A 17,751-nucleotide genomic window follows, 5' to 3' on the forward strand; every position below is an offset into this window, starting at 1 on the left:
ATCTCTTGTCAATCATTTACGATATTTCTTTTGCATGTTTTGACTTCAGAATAATTATGTTTGGTACATCATATTATTCGAACCTCCACAGTCGGTTATATGTCAGAAGTAGGTATGAATCAAGACTGTCATGAGTGGTTGCAGAGGTCTAAGTTGTTGGACATGGCTACAACACTCATGAGTGTTCATAAGTTCTGAGCATTGGAGTCAACCCACTCTCACTGGTATCACTTCATGGAATTTATCTCGAGTGAACGTTAGACGGTAATATCATATAAGTCTTCAAACCTAGAGATATGATTTGTTGCCTATGAGTTAGTTAAGCGTTGATTGTACGAAAACACATTCGTAACTCGATGTTATAAAACGTGCTTTGTGTATAATTCAATAAGTAGTAGAGCAAACATATGAGTCGAAGTTTATTTGTTCCTTCTTGGATTAGAAGCTGATATATGATCCCCTCGATAATTGTGTTTTGACCTATGTACCGGGCCCGGTCAGAACTAAGTTAATGTGTTCAATTAAGTTCTTTGTCACTAGTACCACTGGTACTATTGCCTCCTGGGTTGTGGCGCGTTCCCACCATGATGCCTCTAAAATATGACATAAAATAATCAGAGACTCAACCGAGATTACTCACACTCGATCAACCGTTCCTACTTGTTCCTTAGCACCCTAAGGATTCTTACTTAGGATGTTTACCGATCTGGTGCTTTCAGTAGTACGGGCCCAATACTACCTTCCACACCGTATCCGTATCCACACCAAGTCCTCCTCCAATGATCCCAATTCGCAAGTACTCTATACCCCCCTTAATTCAGCCTACTCTCAAGCAGACTTCTCACAAGCTACTCTCTGCTACCTACATGCACTCAAAGCAACCCACATCAACATAAACTCCTAGGCTAAGGCATCACATATCAGGCCACCCTAGTCCTAAGATATGATTTACCTAGCCTACTCTAGCATGCATAGCACGTCACATAATATCTCATAACACATAATGTAAGGGTATTTAGGGAAATCACCATTCGGGCGCTGGCTGATCGTACACACTGCTCCTTTTTGCTTTTCTCAAAATCTTTTACTCTTTTTAGAAAAATTGTTTCTTTTATGAAAGATTTTCTCAAATCCTCAGTTTGAGTTCAGATACGCCCGAAGGTGCATCCGAATCCCTCAAACCAAGGCTTTGATACCATCTTGTAACGACGTGAAAATTTAAAACAATTTTTTATATTTCAAACATAACATATCTCATATAATCATCTCAAAACTCAAGTGTATTAAATGTTATCACGGTAAAACATATCCCAGAATCTCAAATACAAAATCCTCTGTCAGTGTGTACAAATCATGTCGGTGCCTTCCCGCGATCCTCGCTAGTACCTGAAACACATATCACATAACACGGTAAGCTTAAATGCTTAGTGAGCTCCCCAAAATACTACATACAACACATAAGCCACTCGAGGCTATAGCTCTATGAGACCTTCCGGTCAATGTGTCTCATGGGCCTTCCGGTCCCACAATCTGAGTAGACCTTCCGGTCCTACTTTGTCGATACACTGTTGACCTTCCGGTCCATACACTGTTGACCTTCCGGTCCATACCTTGTTGACCTTCCGGTCCATACCATGCTACTCATAACATACATAACATATACATAGAAACATAGAAACATATATCACATACTCGTCAGAGCATATAAGACCTTCCGGTCACACATAATTACCATTCCAGGTAAGGTATAGTGAGAAGACTCACATCGGGTAATCTAGGAAAGTCTCGAACTCGAAATACTGATCTAGCCTTCGACTAATCACATAAAGTAATTTACCTCTAATTAACAACGGTTCTCAAAGGCTAGACTAATCCCTTCCTATAATCTCTCAGAAGGGGAAAAGACCATTTTACCCCTCCAATGTTCCAAATGTCCAATTGTTGACCAAACCCTAAAACTCAACGAAAGTCAACAGAGGGCAGTACGTGGGGCGTACCAACTCTGTACGTGGGGCGTACCCCGGCTATCCAGAATCGGGGATCTCAACCCCTACGCAGCGTGTTCTGAGATTTACGCCCAACGTAAGTCTCAGTTTCATACTTTTAATGTTTTAAGTCTGAATCGATTAAGATACAATCTCATATCTCAGATCTAGTCACTCTACTGACTCTTAATCCATAAATTCGAAGCCTTTAAGCCTTTGCATGGCTGTAAAGATCACCAATCACTTCAAACACTTATCCTCTTTCCCCATTAAGTCCTTATCTCATGCATGACTTAATCTTAACGTCCAAGATTGGGTTTTTATGGATCTATAACACAAAATACACTAAAATGGGGTAGATCAAGGTCCAAGGAGTCCCTTTACTCATAAAGTCTCCACCTTTGGGACTTAAACCCTAGAAATGCTCCTATAAGATGTTCATAACAAAAGAGAGGTAAAGTTTGAAGGTTTTTACCTCTGTGAGAATCTCCATACTCAGATTAGCTTAGATCCAGAAGCTTGGACACCAATCTCTCTTTTCCAAGGCCCTCTCTTCCTCTTCACAAGCACACAAGAACACTTTCAAGCTCAATCACACACACGCAAGCTTATAACGAAGATTAGGGCTCACTTAGGGTTTTGCTCTCTGGAAATGGTGGCTGAAAAGGAGGCCATAATGTTCCTTTTATAGTGCTCATTCCTCATTTAGGGTTTCATGTCTGAGCCTAGTACACCCAACGTACACTATGGTACGCCCAACGTATTGGGTAGTATCCGCATCAAGAGCACGCTCATGAGTATGCGCAGCGTACTCTTCAGTACGCCTAACGTACCTATTTGCTACAATTTCCTTCCATGGGCTAGTTTTGACAACATGGAAAAGAAGGGGGATTAAATAGTTACACCTGATTTCTGGATGTTACACCGTGCCTCGTGAGCCTGAAACGTGGCCTCCTCTTACTGGGAGAGCTATTCATGCTAACTAACTATTAGGTGATGTTAGTTTTGGGCGTCACCCGGGCTATTTGTTGCCTTCTCATTGGTTGTGAGTGGATCAGAAGATCAGATGGAATATTCTTACCATGTTATGAGAAATGAGCTGTTTCCCTAGCCTTGGCTCGCTTAGACCAAAATTGGGTCTTAGCTAAGGTAGTAACGTTTCTGTTACATTTTCCGTTACATTTAACGTGTTCGTTAGGTAACGTTAACACTATCCATATGAATTTATCATTTCCAACCTAAAATCATAAGACTGGGTTTTTGAAGAACCTAAATTCAAATTTAGCTTTCCTTCATGGACTGAACTTCGCTATTTCTAAATTTCTTTCCCTATGGTAGCACAAGGGCCTACCAGTGCTTTCATGTTGTTAGCAAGTCACCCATATTGATCAATGCACTTTCACTGACCAACCCGCTTATCTTTTGTAGTTAAATGAAGAGCATATAACTCATAAGCATTGCCAACTCAACCAGAAGTACACATAAATAAGAATGTATCAACCAAACACGATAGGTTATCAACCTCAGGTCGCATGCTGGTGATAACTAAAAGGTGTATTTTTGTTTAACTCTTGAAACTCTCAAGATGAATACGACTCCCACTGACTTCTTGACATATGAGTTTTCTCTCAAGGAACATTCCTTGACGAGCTAAAACAAATATTAAAAAGTTCGTGTGGATATGTCTCAGTTTATCTTTTATTTCTAGATTAACGAAAACATCACACTCCAATTCTATATGTGCTAAAGTAAGAAAACGTTTTTACTCCATATATTTCGAGGTGTTTTCAACCTTCTTAGTTTGACAAAAGTTTCAAGATACGATTTGTAGTTACTATAGTATGACTCTAAAACTTGATTTGGAATGAAGTATGACACATATCTTGATCGAACTATTTCCAACAATATATGATTTCTCTTCTTAGTCATATAATTGCATTAAGATATTCTTCAATGATCAATTGTGATATAAATCCACAATCACTAAGATGATCATAAAACATCATACTAAAGTACTATCTTTTCCTTTCAGATTGGATAAAATTTTATCTTTCTGCCTAATAGATTCTTCTTATTCGTTCTGCTACTTTTTCAAAGTATTAGAATTATGCTTAATCTTATAAACACAACCATATTTACTGAAACATCAAAAAATCATGAAGAATAGAGTTATCATCCTTTATGGTGCATTTAAATAGTCCATATCAACATGTACTAGATCCATTAGTCCTTCACTTGACTCACATAAACATGTGATCAATGAGTTAGTCATAATTTTCCAATGACAAAGATTCTCATGCATCATACAATTCGACTTGCATGATTCTAAGTTTATGTCAAATTTGAAACTTGGTGATGAGAATTTTTTCAGTTGGTTAATTATGACAATACCACAAGCGATATCATAAGAACCAAATCCACAATTAATATTGCTAATATTATAAACGTAACTAACACTTTCGTAAATGGCATTGAAAGGAAATAGAAAATAAGGCAACCAGATAAACCAAAATTTCACTTTTATTGAATATAAACGAAAAGTGGGAACTTGTCGTTACAAAGCATAAAATGAAAAAACTATTTTTCTAGACATCTACCAAGAGTAATCGCAGTCTATTAAATTATCATGACTCCTTAAAAGTAGATCCAAACTCTAATCTTCGAACCATGTGACTAAAGTCTGTTTCTCACAATCAGATTTAGCTCATCTTGCTCATGCTTCCTTTTTCCTCTTAGCTCCTTTAATACCATCAAAATGTGATCATCACATATGTGTCTATGAATAGAAACTCATAAAACAATGGACTCAGATAATGGATGTACCTAAATTAGAGTTACACGACTTGGCTTAACCATCTGTAAGATCTTTCAGATATTTTGGGTAGCTTGGTTTCTAATGTCCCTTCAATTTACAGTAGAAACAAATGGACTCTTTAGGGTCAACACATGGAACAATCCCAAAACGAGCCTTTCTCTTTACCATACGGTCAAACAGTTTGACCTTGGCTAATCCTTTTCCATTGGGAAGAGAAATCTTTTCTGGACCACTATTTTCACTATTGTTAATATCCATGGAAAACTTGGAATTAGACCCTATAAGCATCTTTGCTTTAGATGTGCTCTTAAGCATTTCTGGTTCAGCAACCATTAACATTTGGGTCAGATCAATTAGGGTCACGTCAATATTCCTCATATAAAAATTCTCAATGAATTGATCATATGACTTTGGAAGCAAAAGAAGAACTAAATCAATGGCTTGATCCCTTGGGAAAACGACACCCATTCTATCCAACTTGTCAATGTACAATTTCATTTCTAGAACATGCGCACACAAAAAATTTACGTCTTGATGTCTACACGACAATAGGGCTTGAGTTGTCTCATATCTTTCAACTTGAGGAAAATGTGATGTTAGGAGAGTCACAAGAGGAAGAGGAGGAGGAGTTGAAGAGAGATGATGTCCAGCTCCATCATTTCCTAAGGAAGGGAAAACAATTTCACCTTGGCTTGAAATTGGAAGACCATTTTTAAAAGATTGATGAAAACCAATTCCATAAGAATGAGGAAGACCATTTCTATCTTCATAGGACATCTAAAAGTGGGAGAAAATAGAATTCAAGTTAGTTGATTTTAATCCTCAATTATTTAACCCAAAGTTTATATTAAGGCTAGGATCTGTATTTTCGATACGAACTTTGAAGAGGGATGTCGTAATCAAATTCAATTTTATTTTAGGTAGGTAAGGTTTTTACCAATTCCAATCTTATGAAACTCCTAGATCTTTTGAGATTCATTGAATCTTATCAATGACATGTTTAATCTCATATTATGCTCTCACTTTTGTGACTGAGATGCCGAGTATCACAAACGAGATGTGAATAACCATGCAAACCCATTTGGTACCCTCGAAGTCATTTATCATCTCCAATTAAAGTACCGGTTAACCACACGCGGTCCATTAATAATGATAAATTTCTAGATGCCTGTCATTTATCTTTAAAGTCCCTATTAGTGTGTTGGTTAACCACACATGCTCTACTAACGACATATTAAAGTATGATGTGCTTTTTTCATGGATTAGCATACTTTTCACATTCTTCTTAAAGTAATTAGAGTGAGATTTTTAAATAGTTATGTTACTTTATATCATTATACTTTTAATGAGATTGTGTCCTATCAAACCAGTTCGGCTAAAAACCTTCCACCATACATGAGAGCAGTAAGTGAGAGTGGAAACCCATTCAACGACCATTTTATTGGCCACTTCCTTATACCCTCTTTATGGCATGGTTTCATGAATATGATTTGACTGACTTTTCTTATACATATAGTAATTAACTTTTAATAATAGATATAAGGTATATTTTAAAACTTTTCAAAATATGAGGTTCAAATATTAATTATTTAAATTAATCTTTTTAATTAATTAACATTAACTAGTTATGATTTATCTTTATCTTCTAATTAACCAATTAATTAAATTAGTTAAATCATTTATGGATGAAATAGTTATTTACAATTGACCAATTAATAACTAATTCAAGTTTAATCCTAATCCAAAACCCCCTAATTTTCGGAAAAAAAATAGTTTGGGTTTATTAGGTTTTAATTATTCAAAATTTAAGGCTTTTAAATAACAATTAAGGAAACAAGATAAACCCTAAAGGGGTTTCCTAATTTTCGAAAAAGGGTTAAGGAGGCTAAGGTTTCAAAAACCCTAACCTATTTCGAAAATTCTAAGGGTGGAGGCTAGGGTTTTAAGAACCCTGGCAGAAATCGAAAATCCCTCCCTTAGGGTTTAATTTCTATAAACCCTAATGTTTTTTATCTATTCAACATTGTGCACGATTAATTGAAAACAATCTAGGTTTTGATACCATTGATGGGTTTTATAGGTTATAATTAAAACATGTGGCGGGAAAACTTAACCCCTAAGTTCACATGCAACCTATTTGGATCTAAGTTTTCTCTATTAATAGAATTAACTTATGAACATCAAGAACCCTAAGGGAACTCTATAATAATCGAAATTTACATAGAGTTAGGGTTTACATACTTCTTGATTATTGTAGCAAATAATCAAACCAATATCCTTCTTGAAAAACCTTGGAAAGCAAGCACCATAAATCTAATGCCTCTAATGGCTCACACCCAAAACCCTAGAAACCCTAGAATGAAGATGAGATATTTATGGTATATATAATGTTTTGTACTATTCAATGTATGTACGATAATCTGTGATCCAACATCCTAATGTCGCACAACCCGGCGTTTCCGCCGCTGGTCGGGGGTGTTACATATGACCAGTTTCTTTAGGTTTTATCACGACATTCTATGTGGGACAATCATTAATAAGGTGTTTAGATTTATTGATGCTTATGACCACAGCGGCCTCGAATGCTTTGTTACTTAGGTTTTGTGTTTTGAACATCATAATTTCTTCATACGATCTCATATTTTAAGGATCTTTATATCCACGCGTTCATATTTGAGTCTGCTACAATTTTCTTTTAGATTAATCCGGTTAAAAAGTAATATATTTTACTTACGACTTTATCAAAAAAATTCATACATACATTCATAAAGAACGAATTGATATAAAAATCATAAGTAAAAATATATTGCTTTTTAACGGAAGTAATTTAAACGAAAGCTGTAGTAGACTCAAATACGAACGCGTGGATATAAAAATCGTTAAATTCAAAATCATATGAACAAATTACGACATTCATAACACAATACATAATCAAAACCACAAGAACTAAGCCAAACGACAAGACCTAAGCAACCAAGTGGCCGAGGTCGCGATGACCATAAGCATCAACAACTCCGAACACCTTATTATTAATTCTCCCACATAAGATGTCGTGGGAAAAAACAAAAGAATCCGGTTATAAGTAATGATTGTGTACAAAAACAACAACGACCTATTAAGTTTTTTTTCGCTTACTTGGAGCAGCCGATCATAAGGACTGAATGTGTACAGTTTAACAAGTTGAAAGGCTAAATATGGATGAAAAAACTCAGTCACCAAATGTATACAAATCGAAAAATATATTATCTTCTAAATCATTATTCCTATAAAAAATTGGCACCTATGACTCTTAACCACTTGAACTAAATGTGAATTGGTATTCTATATATATATATATATATATATATATATATATATATATATATATATATATATATATATATATATATATTATACATATATAAAATAATTATTAGGATTTAAATAGTACATTTGAAAATCTTACTACAAGGTTTCTAACACCCTACCTACTAAAAATTAATGAGGCGTCATTGCCATCTCACCAACTTCATGTTTTTCTTATTTTCCTTTGCGTCTAATATACATTGGATATATTAATACAAATAAATTGACAAAAAATGGGTCCCTAATCACCGCCGCTGCTTACTACCATCCATTGTCACCTAGCTTGTCTAACCCTATAGGCTGACTTGTACATATGAAATCCCTTCGCCATATATCATTCATTGTTAGAGTTTGGTTTGTGTTTTGGAGCCCAAGGGTATAACCGTAAAGTGATAGTTTGGGCCTTTTATGAAGTTTGGATTTAATTTTGAATAGTTTTAAGTAAAGAGTGAATTGATAGAAGTATATAGCTTCTCATTACCTTTCCGGGGATATAAGGATCGTCGAAATCAGACTTAGAACTAATAAGTTATGGCATTCGAAAGTTTGGTGGTTTTAGGGATAAGCATAATACGTTGGGCGTACTTAGGAGTATGTTCGGCGTACTAGGAAGGAGGATCGCGGGTGCCCTTTGGAGTACGTTGAGTGTACCGAGAGTACGTATGGCGTACTCTAGTCAGGTGAAAACCCCAATTTAGGGTCTTGGACCCTATTTAATGGCCTTAACTCAAATCCAAAACCTCTTACCTTCAGCCTCCATCCCATTAAACCGTAAATATGAAACCCGAGCCCCATTAGATTGATTCTTGAGTTCTTGGTGTGATTTTATGTGTTTTAGTGCTCAGTGAAGAAGAAGGAGCTTCATGAAGGAGATTTGGATTGCTTGGAGCTTGTAGATCTAGGCTTGGTTTTCCTTCCTACTTCTTCTCGAGGTATAAAGTCTCAATCTTGATGGCTCCTTTGTATAGATCTAGTTTTGGGTGGTATTTTATCATGTTTTGGTCCCATGACGGTGGTTCTTATGAGTGGAAGCCACTCTAAAACCTTTGAACCTCATATTTGGTCCTTGTTGTGGTCATTAAGTGATAAAGTCTCGATCTCGTGGAGTTTTATCCTCTCATGCAAGTATTAGTGACCTTTTAAGAAGATTAGGAAGCTTAGATTATGGTTTGGACCTCATTAAGCCATGCAAATTCATAAAGTCAAGAACTTTATGACTTAAGACACCCCTTAAGGGCCAGATATGTGTTCAGACGTTATTGCCTTAACCATTAAGAGCATATTTTGAGTTTTTGGCCCTATGACAAGTACGTTGGGCGTATGTAGGAGTATGCTCGACGTAATGCATGGATCAGGCTTTGTTGACTTGTACATTGTTCTGCGACGAGTTATACGCAGGGCGTACTCCCAGGAAGTCCATTTTGGGCCTTGGGCCATTTTGGGAATTGGGCCATGAGATGTTGGCCCAGTTATAGGAAGGGTAAAATGGTCTTTTTTCCCTTTAGGAAGACATAATATAGATTGGGCCTTATGACTTTCTATTTGGGCTTGGGCCATTATTAGGCCGCATGATCTATGGGCTTGACCTTAAGAGTGTAACTTGGGTTGGTATTGACTGTGTTCAGTGTGAGGAGCCGTTGTGCAGCAAACTTGGGTACGAGATTTGCCATCTTCCGATTGAGGTGAGTTTTCTCACTGTGCTTGTGGGTCAAAGGCACCAATGTCAGCCCACTAACTTGTTTGTGTAGGATGCTTGCTATATTTGTGACTGTTGCATGATTTTCTGTGTATATACATGTTGACCAATTGGGTCTTATTTTTTGTTACTATTATATGTGCTACTGTTTATATTGAGACCTTATGGAGACTCTTTGCACAAAAAGTCTCCAACTTTGAACCAAAAATCCTAAAAATGGACCAAAAAGCAAAACTCGTGAAGAACAAGGAAAGCTTTGAGCTTTTTACCTCAGGAAGGATCTCCAACCACAGAAGAACTCGAATTTACACTTGTTCTTCAACTTCTAGCTCCAACAATGGCTCCTTCTTCTCGTTCTTCACCTTGAAAGGACAACTTTAAGCTCAAAAACTCACACACAAGCTAAAGCACGAATCTAAGCTCTTCAAGGACCCTCTCAAGGGTGTATGGTGGCTAGGGCAAAGGACTACACGTTCCTTTTATAGTGCAAGGCCACAAATTAGGGTTTTGCATTTGGGCCGGTTATGCCCGGCGTAAACCTGGGCGTACCCAGATGACCCACGTACAAATTAAGCGCGCGAGTACGCGCGGCGTACCCCCAGTACGCTCAGTGTACTCACCCATTACATCTTCCACTTTAAGGGACTAACTAGCCAATTCTCCAAAATAGAAGGGTTATAATGCTAACCTGGATTTCGGGCTGTTACATTCATCCATCTTGAACCTTCTTATATTCTTCTTTTTAATATTCTTCATGGAGTCATCAACCTTCAAAAATCCATGACTTATTTTGAAAATTTGTAGATAAATCGATATGGTTATGAAATCAATTCTAGAAACACAAATGATAGAGATCATAGATACTTACCAATCAATACATAAATAAATAAACAGAACCAAGGTAAACCCTAGAAATTGCAAATTTAGAGAAAGAATTAGAAAAGAGATACATGATTGAAGATGAGAAGTGATTTCTCTTTAGGTGGGTCAAAATGATGTGAGAACTGGTGGGAAGGAAATCGGAGGTGTTGAAGATGGAATCAAAAGCAAATAGAAATGTTGCAGTGTGTTTTTCATGCGACCGGGTTTCCATCAATTCAACATAAACCTTCAAACCATCGATTTCAATCGATTGAAGACAAACCTTTAAACCATTGATTCAATAGTTAGACAATCGATTCAACATAAACCTTCAAACCATCAATTTCTTAGACACCATTGATTCAAGACAAACTTTTAAACCATTGATTCGACAGTTGGACAATTTATTCAACACAAGCCTTCAAGCCATCGATTTCTTAGACAGAAGGAAAACCCTAGATAAACTAACCATTTTCTCTTATGGAATCGTGGAATCGAGTGTCTTTGGTGGTGGAAGTAGAAGCGTTGGCAGCAGATACGGTTCTCCTTTAAAACAATGCAAAACAAAGGAATCAATTACCAATATGAATGTAGGCATAACACACGAGGAAGAGGGTGAAACTAGAGAACGAAAAAAAATCGAAGAAACGATTATTAGTAGTAATCCAATAAGAAACCTAGGAACGTGTGAAGGATCAAAACCTTCGACGAAGAAACGCCACATACCAAATGAGACAAAGCCCACTGAAGAAACCCCTCAAAAACCAAGCCAAGAAGAAGACATGCAGATTAGCCGATAAAACAGTGGACTCGACTTGGCTCAAAACTGTTTGTTGGAGTATATATGAGTAGGGTGATGGTGGAGAACCGGATTCTTGATGAATCGTGTAAGTTCATTTTTTGAACTGATATTTCCACCTTATGTATGGGTTACAGGAAATCCGGTCTAAGATAATCCAAAAGGACACTTGTGTACCTAGGCACAAAAACACAAGCCAAATCGCCAGAGAATTCTGAGTATTTGTTTAGAAGAAGAAGAGTTGTGAAAAGGGTTTTGTCTACGACTTAAAAGATATATATATATATATATATATATATATATATGTGTGTGTGTGTGTGTGTGTGTGTGTGTGTGACAAATTAGGGTTAATTTTCTAAATTAGTTAGGAGAATCTCGAATTTAATGACATAAAAACTGACGAGATTTGTCAATTTTACTAGAATCACCCACTAGAATTCAAATTTTCCATAAAGAATCTCAAATTTATTAGCATAATCAATGGGACCACCGCCAGGGGCTCTACCCTTTGGACCCCACTAGGGGTGTTGCCCTAGGACCTTGTAAGGGGCACGACCTCATTGACCCATGTCTTTTTGTCATACCGACTTATAATTCAATTTTATATATGCATGTACTCCACATTCACCAAACATATAATATAGAGTACAAACGATAAGTCCTTAGGTCACATGTCAGTTTCAATTACACAAAATGTCAGGTGACACTAAAATCATTAACATTGGTCATTGTTTATAAGTCGTATCAACGTTTAATATGTATAATAATTGTTAAATAGTTATCATGTATTGAATAATATACTTCATAAATGGCTATCAAAATGTTGAAATTTATTGAACACTATTAACCTCATTAATATCTTATAACATCGTTAATGTGTAGATAAGTAGCTATCAAAACGAATCTTTAGATTGAAAGATATAACTACTTAAACTTAGATTGTTTTTCCGTAGAATCTTTAGAGTGAAAGATATAAGGGAAATCTCTAGAAAAGTCCCAAAATTTTAGTCCAATTTATGAAAAAGTCTCAAACTAAATTTTGTTTATAGAAAAGCACAAACTACCGGCTAAAACTTCGAAAAAAAACCTTTTTTGGCTGGTTTCGTAGATTTAGCCGGTATTCTGTCCTTTTTTGTTAGTTTGCTCAAAATATTAAGACTTTTTTGAAAATTACCCGATAACCAACATATTAGGACTTTTCTGAAAATTACTATGGAATTAATGGATATTATTATTAACAAATCATTTATAAACATAACAAATATTTTTATTATAAACAGAGGAAATACATTTGTTTCTAATTTCTAGGAATAGAATGGTCGACATGGTCTATTGTTTGTTGACCACTTCAAACTTCTAATGTTCCTCCTATGTATCGTCATACAAGAGTTGATAATATTTATTAATACACAATCAATAAGTGTCTACTTTCTAATATGTGTGACGCTATAGGATCACATGTTATTAGAAAATATCATTAAATAATAATTCTTGAGTATATAGATCTTTCATTATAATCTTTAACGTAAATACCACCTAACCTCCATACATTATTCGTTAACAACCATCAAATTACAAACATAGTGAAAAATAAACTTTGAATGACAATTTAAATAGATAATCACCCTATACTTTTTTCTATATAAACTATCATTCACGATTCACTTTTTCACATTTGATAGATGTGTGTTAGCCAATGGTTGTTACTGTGTGAGGTATGGATGTTGGGTGGTAGTTAGGTTAAACACATAAGAGGAACACCAACATTAGAAGAATACTCACTGAGTACATCTCACCATCATACTCACAACGATACATATGAGGAATGTAAAGAGTTTGATGTGGTTAATAAGCAATAGAGGAGTACTTAGACCACCAATTTATTCCTAGAAATTAGCAACAAGTGTATTTTCTTTTTTATAATAAAAATATTTGTTATGTTTATAAATTATTTGTTAATAATAATATCCATTAATTCCATGGTAATTTTCAAAAAAAATCCCAATATTTTGGTTATAAGGTATTTTCCGGAAAAGTCCCAAAATTTTAAACAAACTAACGAAAAAAGACGGAATACCGGCTAAATCTTTAAAACCGGTCGAAAAAGGTTTTTTCGAAGTTTTAACCGGTATTCTATGCTTTTCTGTAAACAAAATTTAGTTTCTGACTTTATCATAAATTAGACTAAAATTTTGGAATTTTTCTAGAAATTTCCCTAGATATAACTACGTCAAGAATGTTTTCCATACATGTTCAATGTTGCGATTGTTTGTTGTACGATTCAGCCAACAAAATAGTTTGTTCCTTATCATTATATGTCGACTGATTTTGTTTTATTATGGAAATTGCTAAATGGATAAGAAGTTGTGAAGATATTGGAGATCTATCCATGGATTTCATTTTAAGACGCATGTTCATTGTTTTTACTTTTTATTTAGGATAATTATAATCATAAAGGTGGCCAAAAGTGTAAGTTCATGGAATAGAGCCGTTAAAGTATGCAAACCATCACAAAAGCTTAAACAAGAGTTAGTTTTGGGTCATTTTTAGAAAAAAGAAGTTACAAAATTAAGGACCCTTTTCAATATTTTTATAAGTACGACGATTATTTTACAACAAAATTTTAAATACCGTGGGATTTTTATCTTTTCCGTGAAGACATATTTCTTAAACCATCTTTTCAAAAGTTGATCACAAAGCAAAAACATTAGTTTATCTTATTTTTATTTCTATTATTGTTACATTATTATCAAAATGGTTGACTTAGTGAGTAAAAATTAGATTTTTTTTGCCATTAACGAAAGATATCCGGACCAGCTTACGCGTATCATGGCTAATCTCCCATGCGAACATGAAGGTATGCAACATGTGTTGGACTCGCCACAAACAAATCTTTTTGGATAGAAAAACAAAGAGCAACAACCAGATTAGAACTCAAATATATATATATATATATATATATATATATATATATATATATATATATATATATATATATATATCTTAATACTCATAAAAGACTTTAAATTCATTTAATTGTATGTAGGGGTGTAAGTGAGCCGAGCTACTCGTAAGCTACTCGGAATCGACTCGTTAAAAGCTCGACTCGAGATCGAATTAAACGAGTCTGAGCCGAGCTCGAGCCTAAATATGAGGCTCATTTATTAAACGAGCTCGAGCTGAGCTTCAGTTAGTGGGCTCGCGAGACTAAACGAGCTTAAACGAGCATATATATATATATATATATATATATATATATATATATATATATATATATATATACACACACACACACACATACATACATACATTCATACACACACACACATACATATATATATATATATATATATATATATATATATATATATATATATATACATATACATGGAGGCTCGATTAGGCTCGCGAGCCCAAGCTTCATTTTAAGGCTCGAGCTCGAGCTCGGGCTCGGCTCGGCTCGTTTACACCCCTAATTGTATGTGAATAACCAATATTGTCCATATTTTTGTTAATTAATTTGACAAAAAAAATTGTTAAAAAAACACAATAAGAAGGTTTTAGATTAAAAAATTTATATAGATAGAATGATGGCAACAACCAATGTCAAAACCATCAAATTCACAAGTTTATCCTATTAAGAGAAAAGAAAATGTGTAGCACATTATATGTATTCGTTCTACTAGAAATCTATATAATTCATTCATAATTCATAATATTAACGATCGCGTATTCATTTATTATTGTAAAGCTTTAAACTTTCTAACAAATATAAAAGAATAAAACATCAATAAGATTATATTCACTTAAATAATTTGATATTTATGCTATACTATTGGATCAATAGTGTGCCCAATCATCACCCACCAATCCACCCACCACCCAAAAAGGGTAGATGCATAGTGATTCGTATATCGCCGACCATTTCAGATTTTTATATCAGAAAATGTATTATCGTAACATATATTTATATAAAGACATCGTACTATAATTCCCTCTTAATTTTTATACTAAATCATGGAGTATTATATAATCTTTCAAATGCGAAAGAATGACAACGAAATGCGTATAGGAAATGTGTTGGATATTATTCAGAATAAAGAAAAATATTGGGAACAATTTTTTTATCAATACAAACAAATAACAACTGTATATATCGACAGGATCTCTATGGATCGAATCCGCTGTTGTACTTGTACCACATGCATCATTGGTTGTACTTTCATGATCGTAATTATAACAAGCATTAGATTCTGCATATTCCCAATTTGCCCTTCCACTCCCGCTTACGCTTTCTTCATAATCGACGGAATCAGAATATTCCAACGCAGTCGCGTGCCTAACCATCTCCCAACCTTCTGATTCCCAATTTGCCCCTGAGTTCGAAGCTAATTTACAAATCCTCTGTTTTGCGTTTGAGTTCTTTACGTCGAATTGATAAATCTCAAGCGTTGATTGGTTCGAAGAACTTGAAACAGACCAATCAAAGACGCATCTTGGTGAGAATTTGCAGGTGTCGATCGTGATCTGCGGTGGTGATGGAGGAGAGCACGATACTAGAAATGGGTGTTGGAGTAACTGATCGCAGCTCCATCTTTCACTTCTCTCTCTTCTAAGACACTTGTTTAAAAAATCACGTAGATCTTCCGGTATCGGAACTGTAATCTCCGGAAGCTCTTCGGAGTAGCCGATTTGACGGAGGGTGTCTGCTCCCCTGTCTTGCCAAGCTGGCTTTCCGGTGAGGATCTCAATCACAGTGCATCCCAATGACCACACGTCGGACTCAGGTCCTTGATACTCACCTTTGATTACCTCCGGCGCCATCCATAATGGACTCCCACGTATTCCGGTGACCGGACTTCCCGATTCAATCGCCGACCCGAAGTCTGCAAGCTTAGCGATACCGGGAATGTTTCCGATCAACACATTCTTCCCCTTGACGTCACAATGAACGATGCCTCTGGCGTGAATGTAGCTCAACGCCGACGTGATGCACCGCGTATAACTCCGGAGATTCACACCACCATGTTTCACCAAGTCAGTAACAGTACCGCCGGGCATGTACTCCATGTGTAAGTTCCGGTACACCGAAGAAGACTCAACAGTCACATCATCTCCGAGATACGTAACGACGTATGGTGAAGACAACGATTTCAAAATCCGAATCTCGTTCTCTAAACACCCAATAAACGCATCGGAACTGTTCTCCACGGATTTGACAGCGAACACAACACCATCGGATTCATCAACACCGATACTCACCACCCCAAACGATCCCTTTCCGATGCATTTCCCTCGTACCCAGTTGGATTTACGTCTGTAGTTGTTCATTTTTGTGGAATTTTGCGATGTGAGTTTAGTTATGGAGTTATAATATGAAGTTGTGGGCTTGTGGGGGTGTGTTTATATATGAGTGGAGGTGGTGAAATTAAATAGAAATGGGAAGTGGAAGGTGAATAATGGCGATGAGGATGACGTAGTGAAGAAGAAGGTGAAAGCGGCGAATAATACCGGGTTTTATCCATATCCAATCCATGTGGAAGATGTTTGTGAAGTTACTTGGCAAAGTTGGGTTCATTCATGTCTTTGAGATGTACAATCCATGTGGACACCTACTTCTTTTCTTAAATTATTTGGGATACTTCACGTAATTTTACCCACTTCTTTTCTTTCACCTATCATCAAACTTATCGGTTATAATTTAAAATACATGGAAAATGATAATTTAAATATATTGGTGTATAAAATAAGTCGTAAGCAATGGATAAGATTTTAAGAAAATAGTATTTATGTTTCCCAAAAGGTTTTTGAAAGATTTTAAAAGTTTTCACTTTTCAATAAAAAACTTGAATTGTTAGAAAATGTCTTCTTAAATATATTTTTGTGAGTTTTTAATGAAACCTTTATGTCATTTGTTTTGTAGAAGGTTATAAATACTTTTAATCTATGCTCGGTAGATTTATCTGTAATTAAAAACTAACTGATAGTTAAAAAAAATTTAAAAATGGTTGATAAAAAATAATATTTGTTAAAAATTAGTTGATAAACTAAATGAAAGTATAAAATAACATATAAAAAAAATATATTTATTATAATTATAAGTTGATTTTTGGGTTATTGAACATGATAAGCTAAAGAAGACCGAAATTGACTATGATTATACTTAAAAATGCACATCTATATACACAAGCACGACCAAAATAAAATATCATTGAAGGGTATCAAATTTATTACGGCAATGAGCAAAGGG

The 17,751-nt window shown here is 35.3% G+C and overlaps 1 protein-coding gene across 1 annotated transcript; it reads right to left on the minus strand.

Annotated features, from left to right (window-relative positions):
* Nucleotides 1-15,504: 15,504 nt before the first annotated feature.
* LOC145076925 (mitogen-activated protein kinase kinase kinase 18-like) lies at nucleotides 15,505-16,983 on the minus strand. Its single transcript, XM_079022717.1, has one exon. The coding sequence runs from the start codon at nucleotides 16,830-16,832 to the stop codon at nucleotides 15,507-15,509; it is 1,326 nt and encodes a 441-aa protein (XP_078878843.1). The 5' UTR covers nucleotides 16,833-16,983; the 3' UTR covers nucleotides 15,505-15,506.
* Between the last annotated feature and the right edge of the window lie 768 nt (nucleotides 16,984-17,751).

This window comes from Lactuca serriola, chromosome 9, assembly GCF_051521515.1.
Source record: "Lactuca serriola cultivar US96UC23 chromosome 9, Lser_US96UC23_V15, whole genome shotgun sequence".
In the NCBI taxonomy this organism is placed as follows: domain Eukaryota; kingdom Viridiplantae; phylum Streptophyta; class Magnoliopsida; order Asterales; family Asteraceae; genus Lactuca; species Lactuca serriola.

Bases quoted from the DNA above. Each gene is read 5' to 3' on its own strand.
- LOC145076925 (XM_079022717.1), bottom strand. From the start codon at position 16,832: ATGAACAACTACAGACGTAAATCCAACTGGGTACGAGGGAAATGCATC.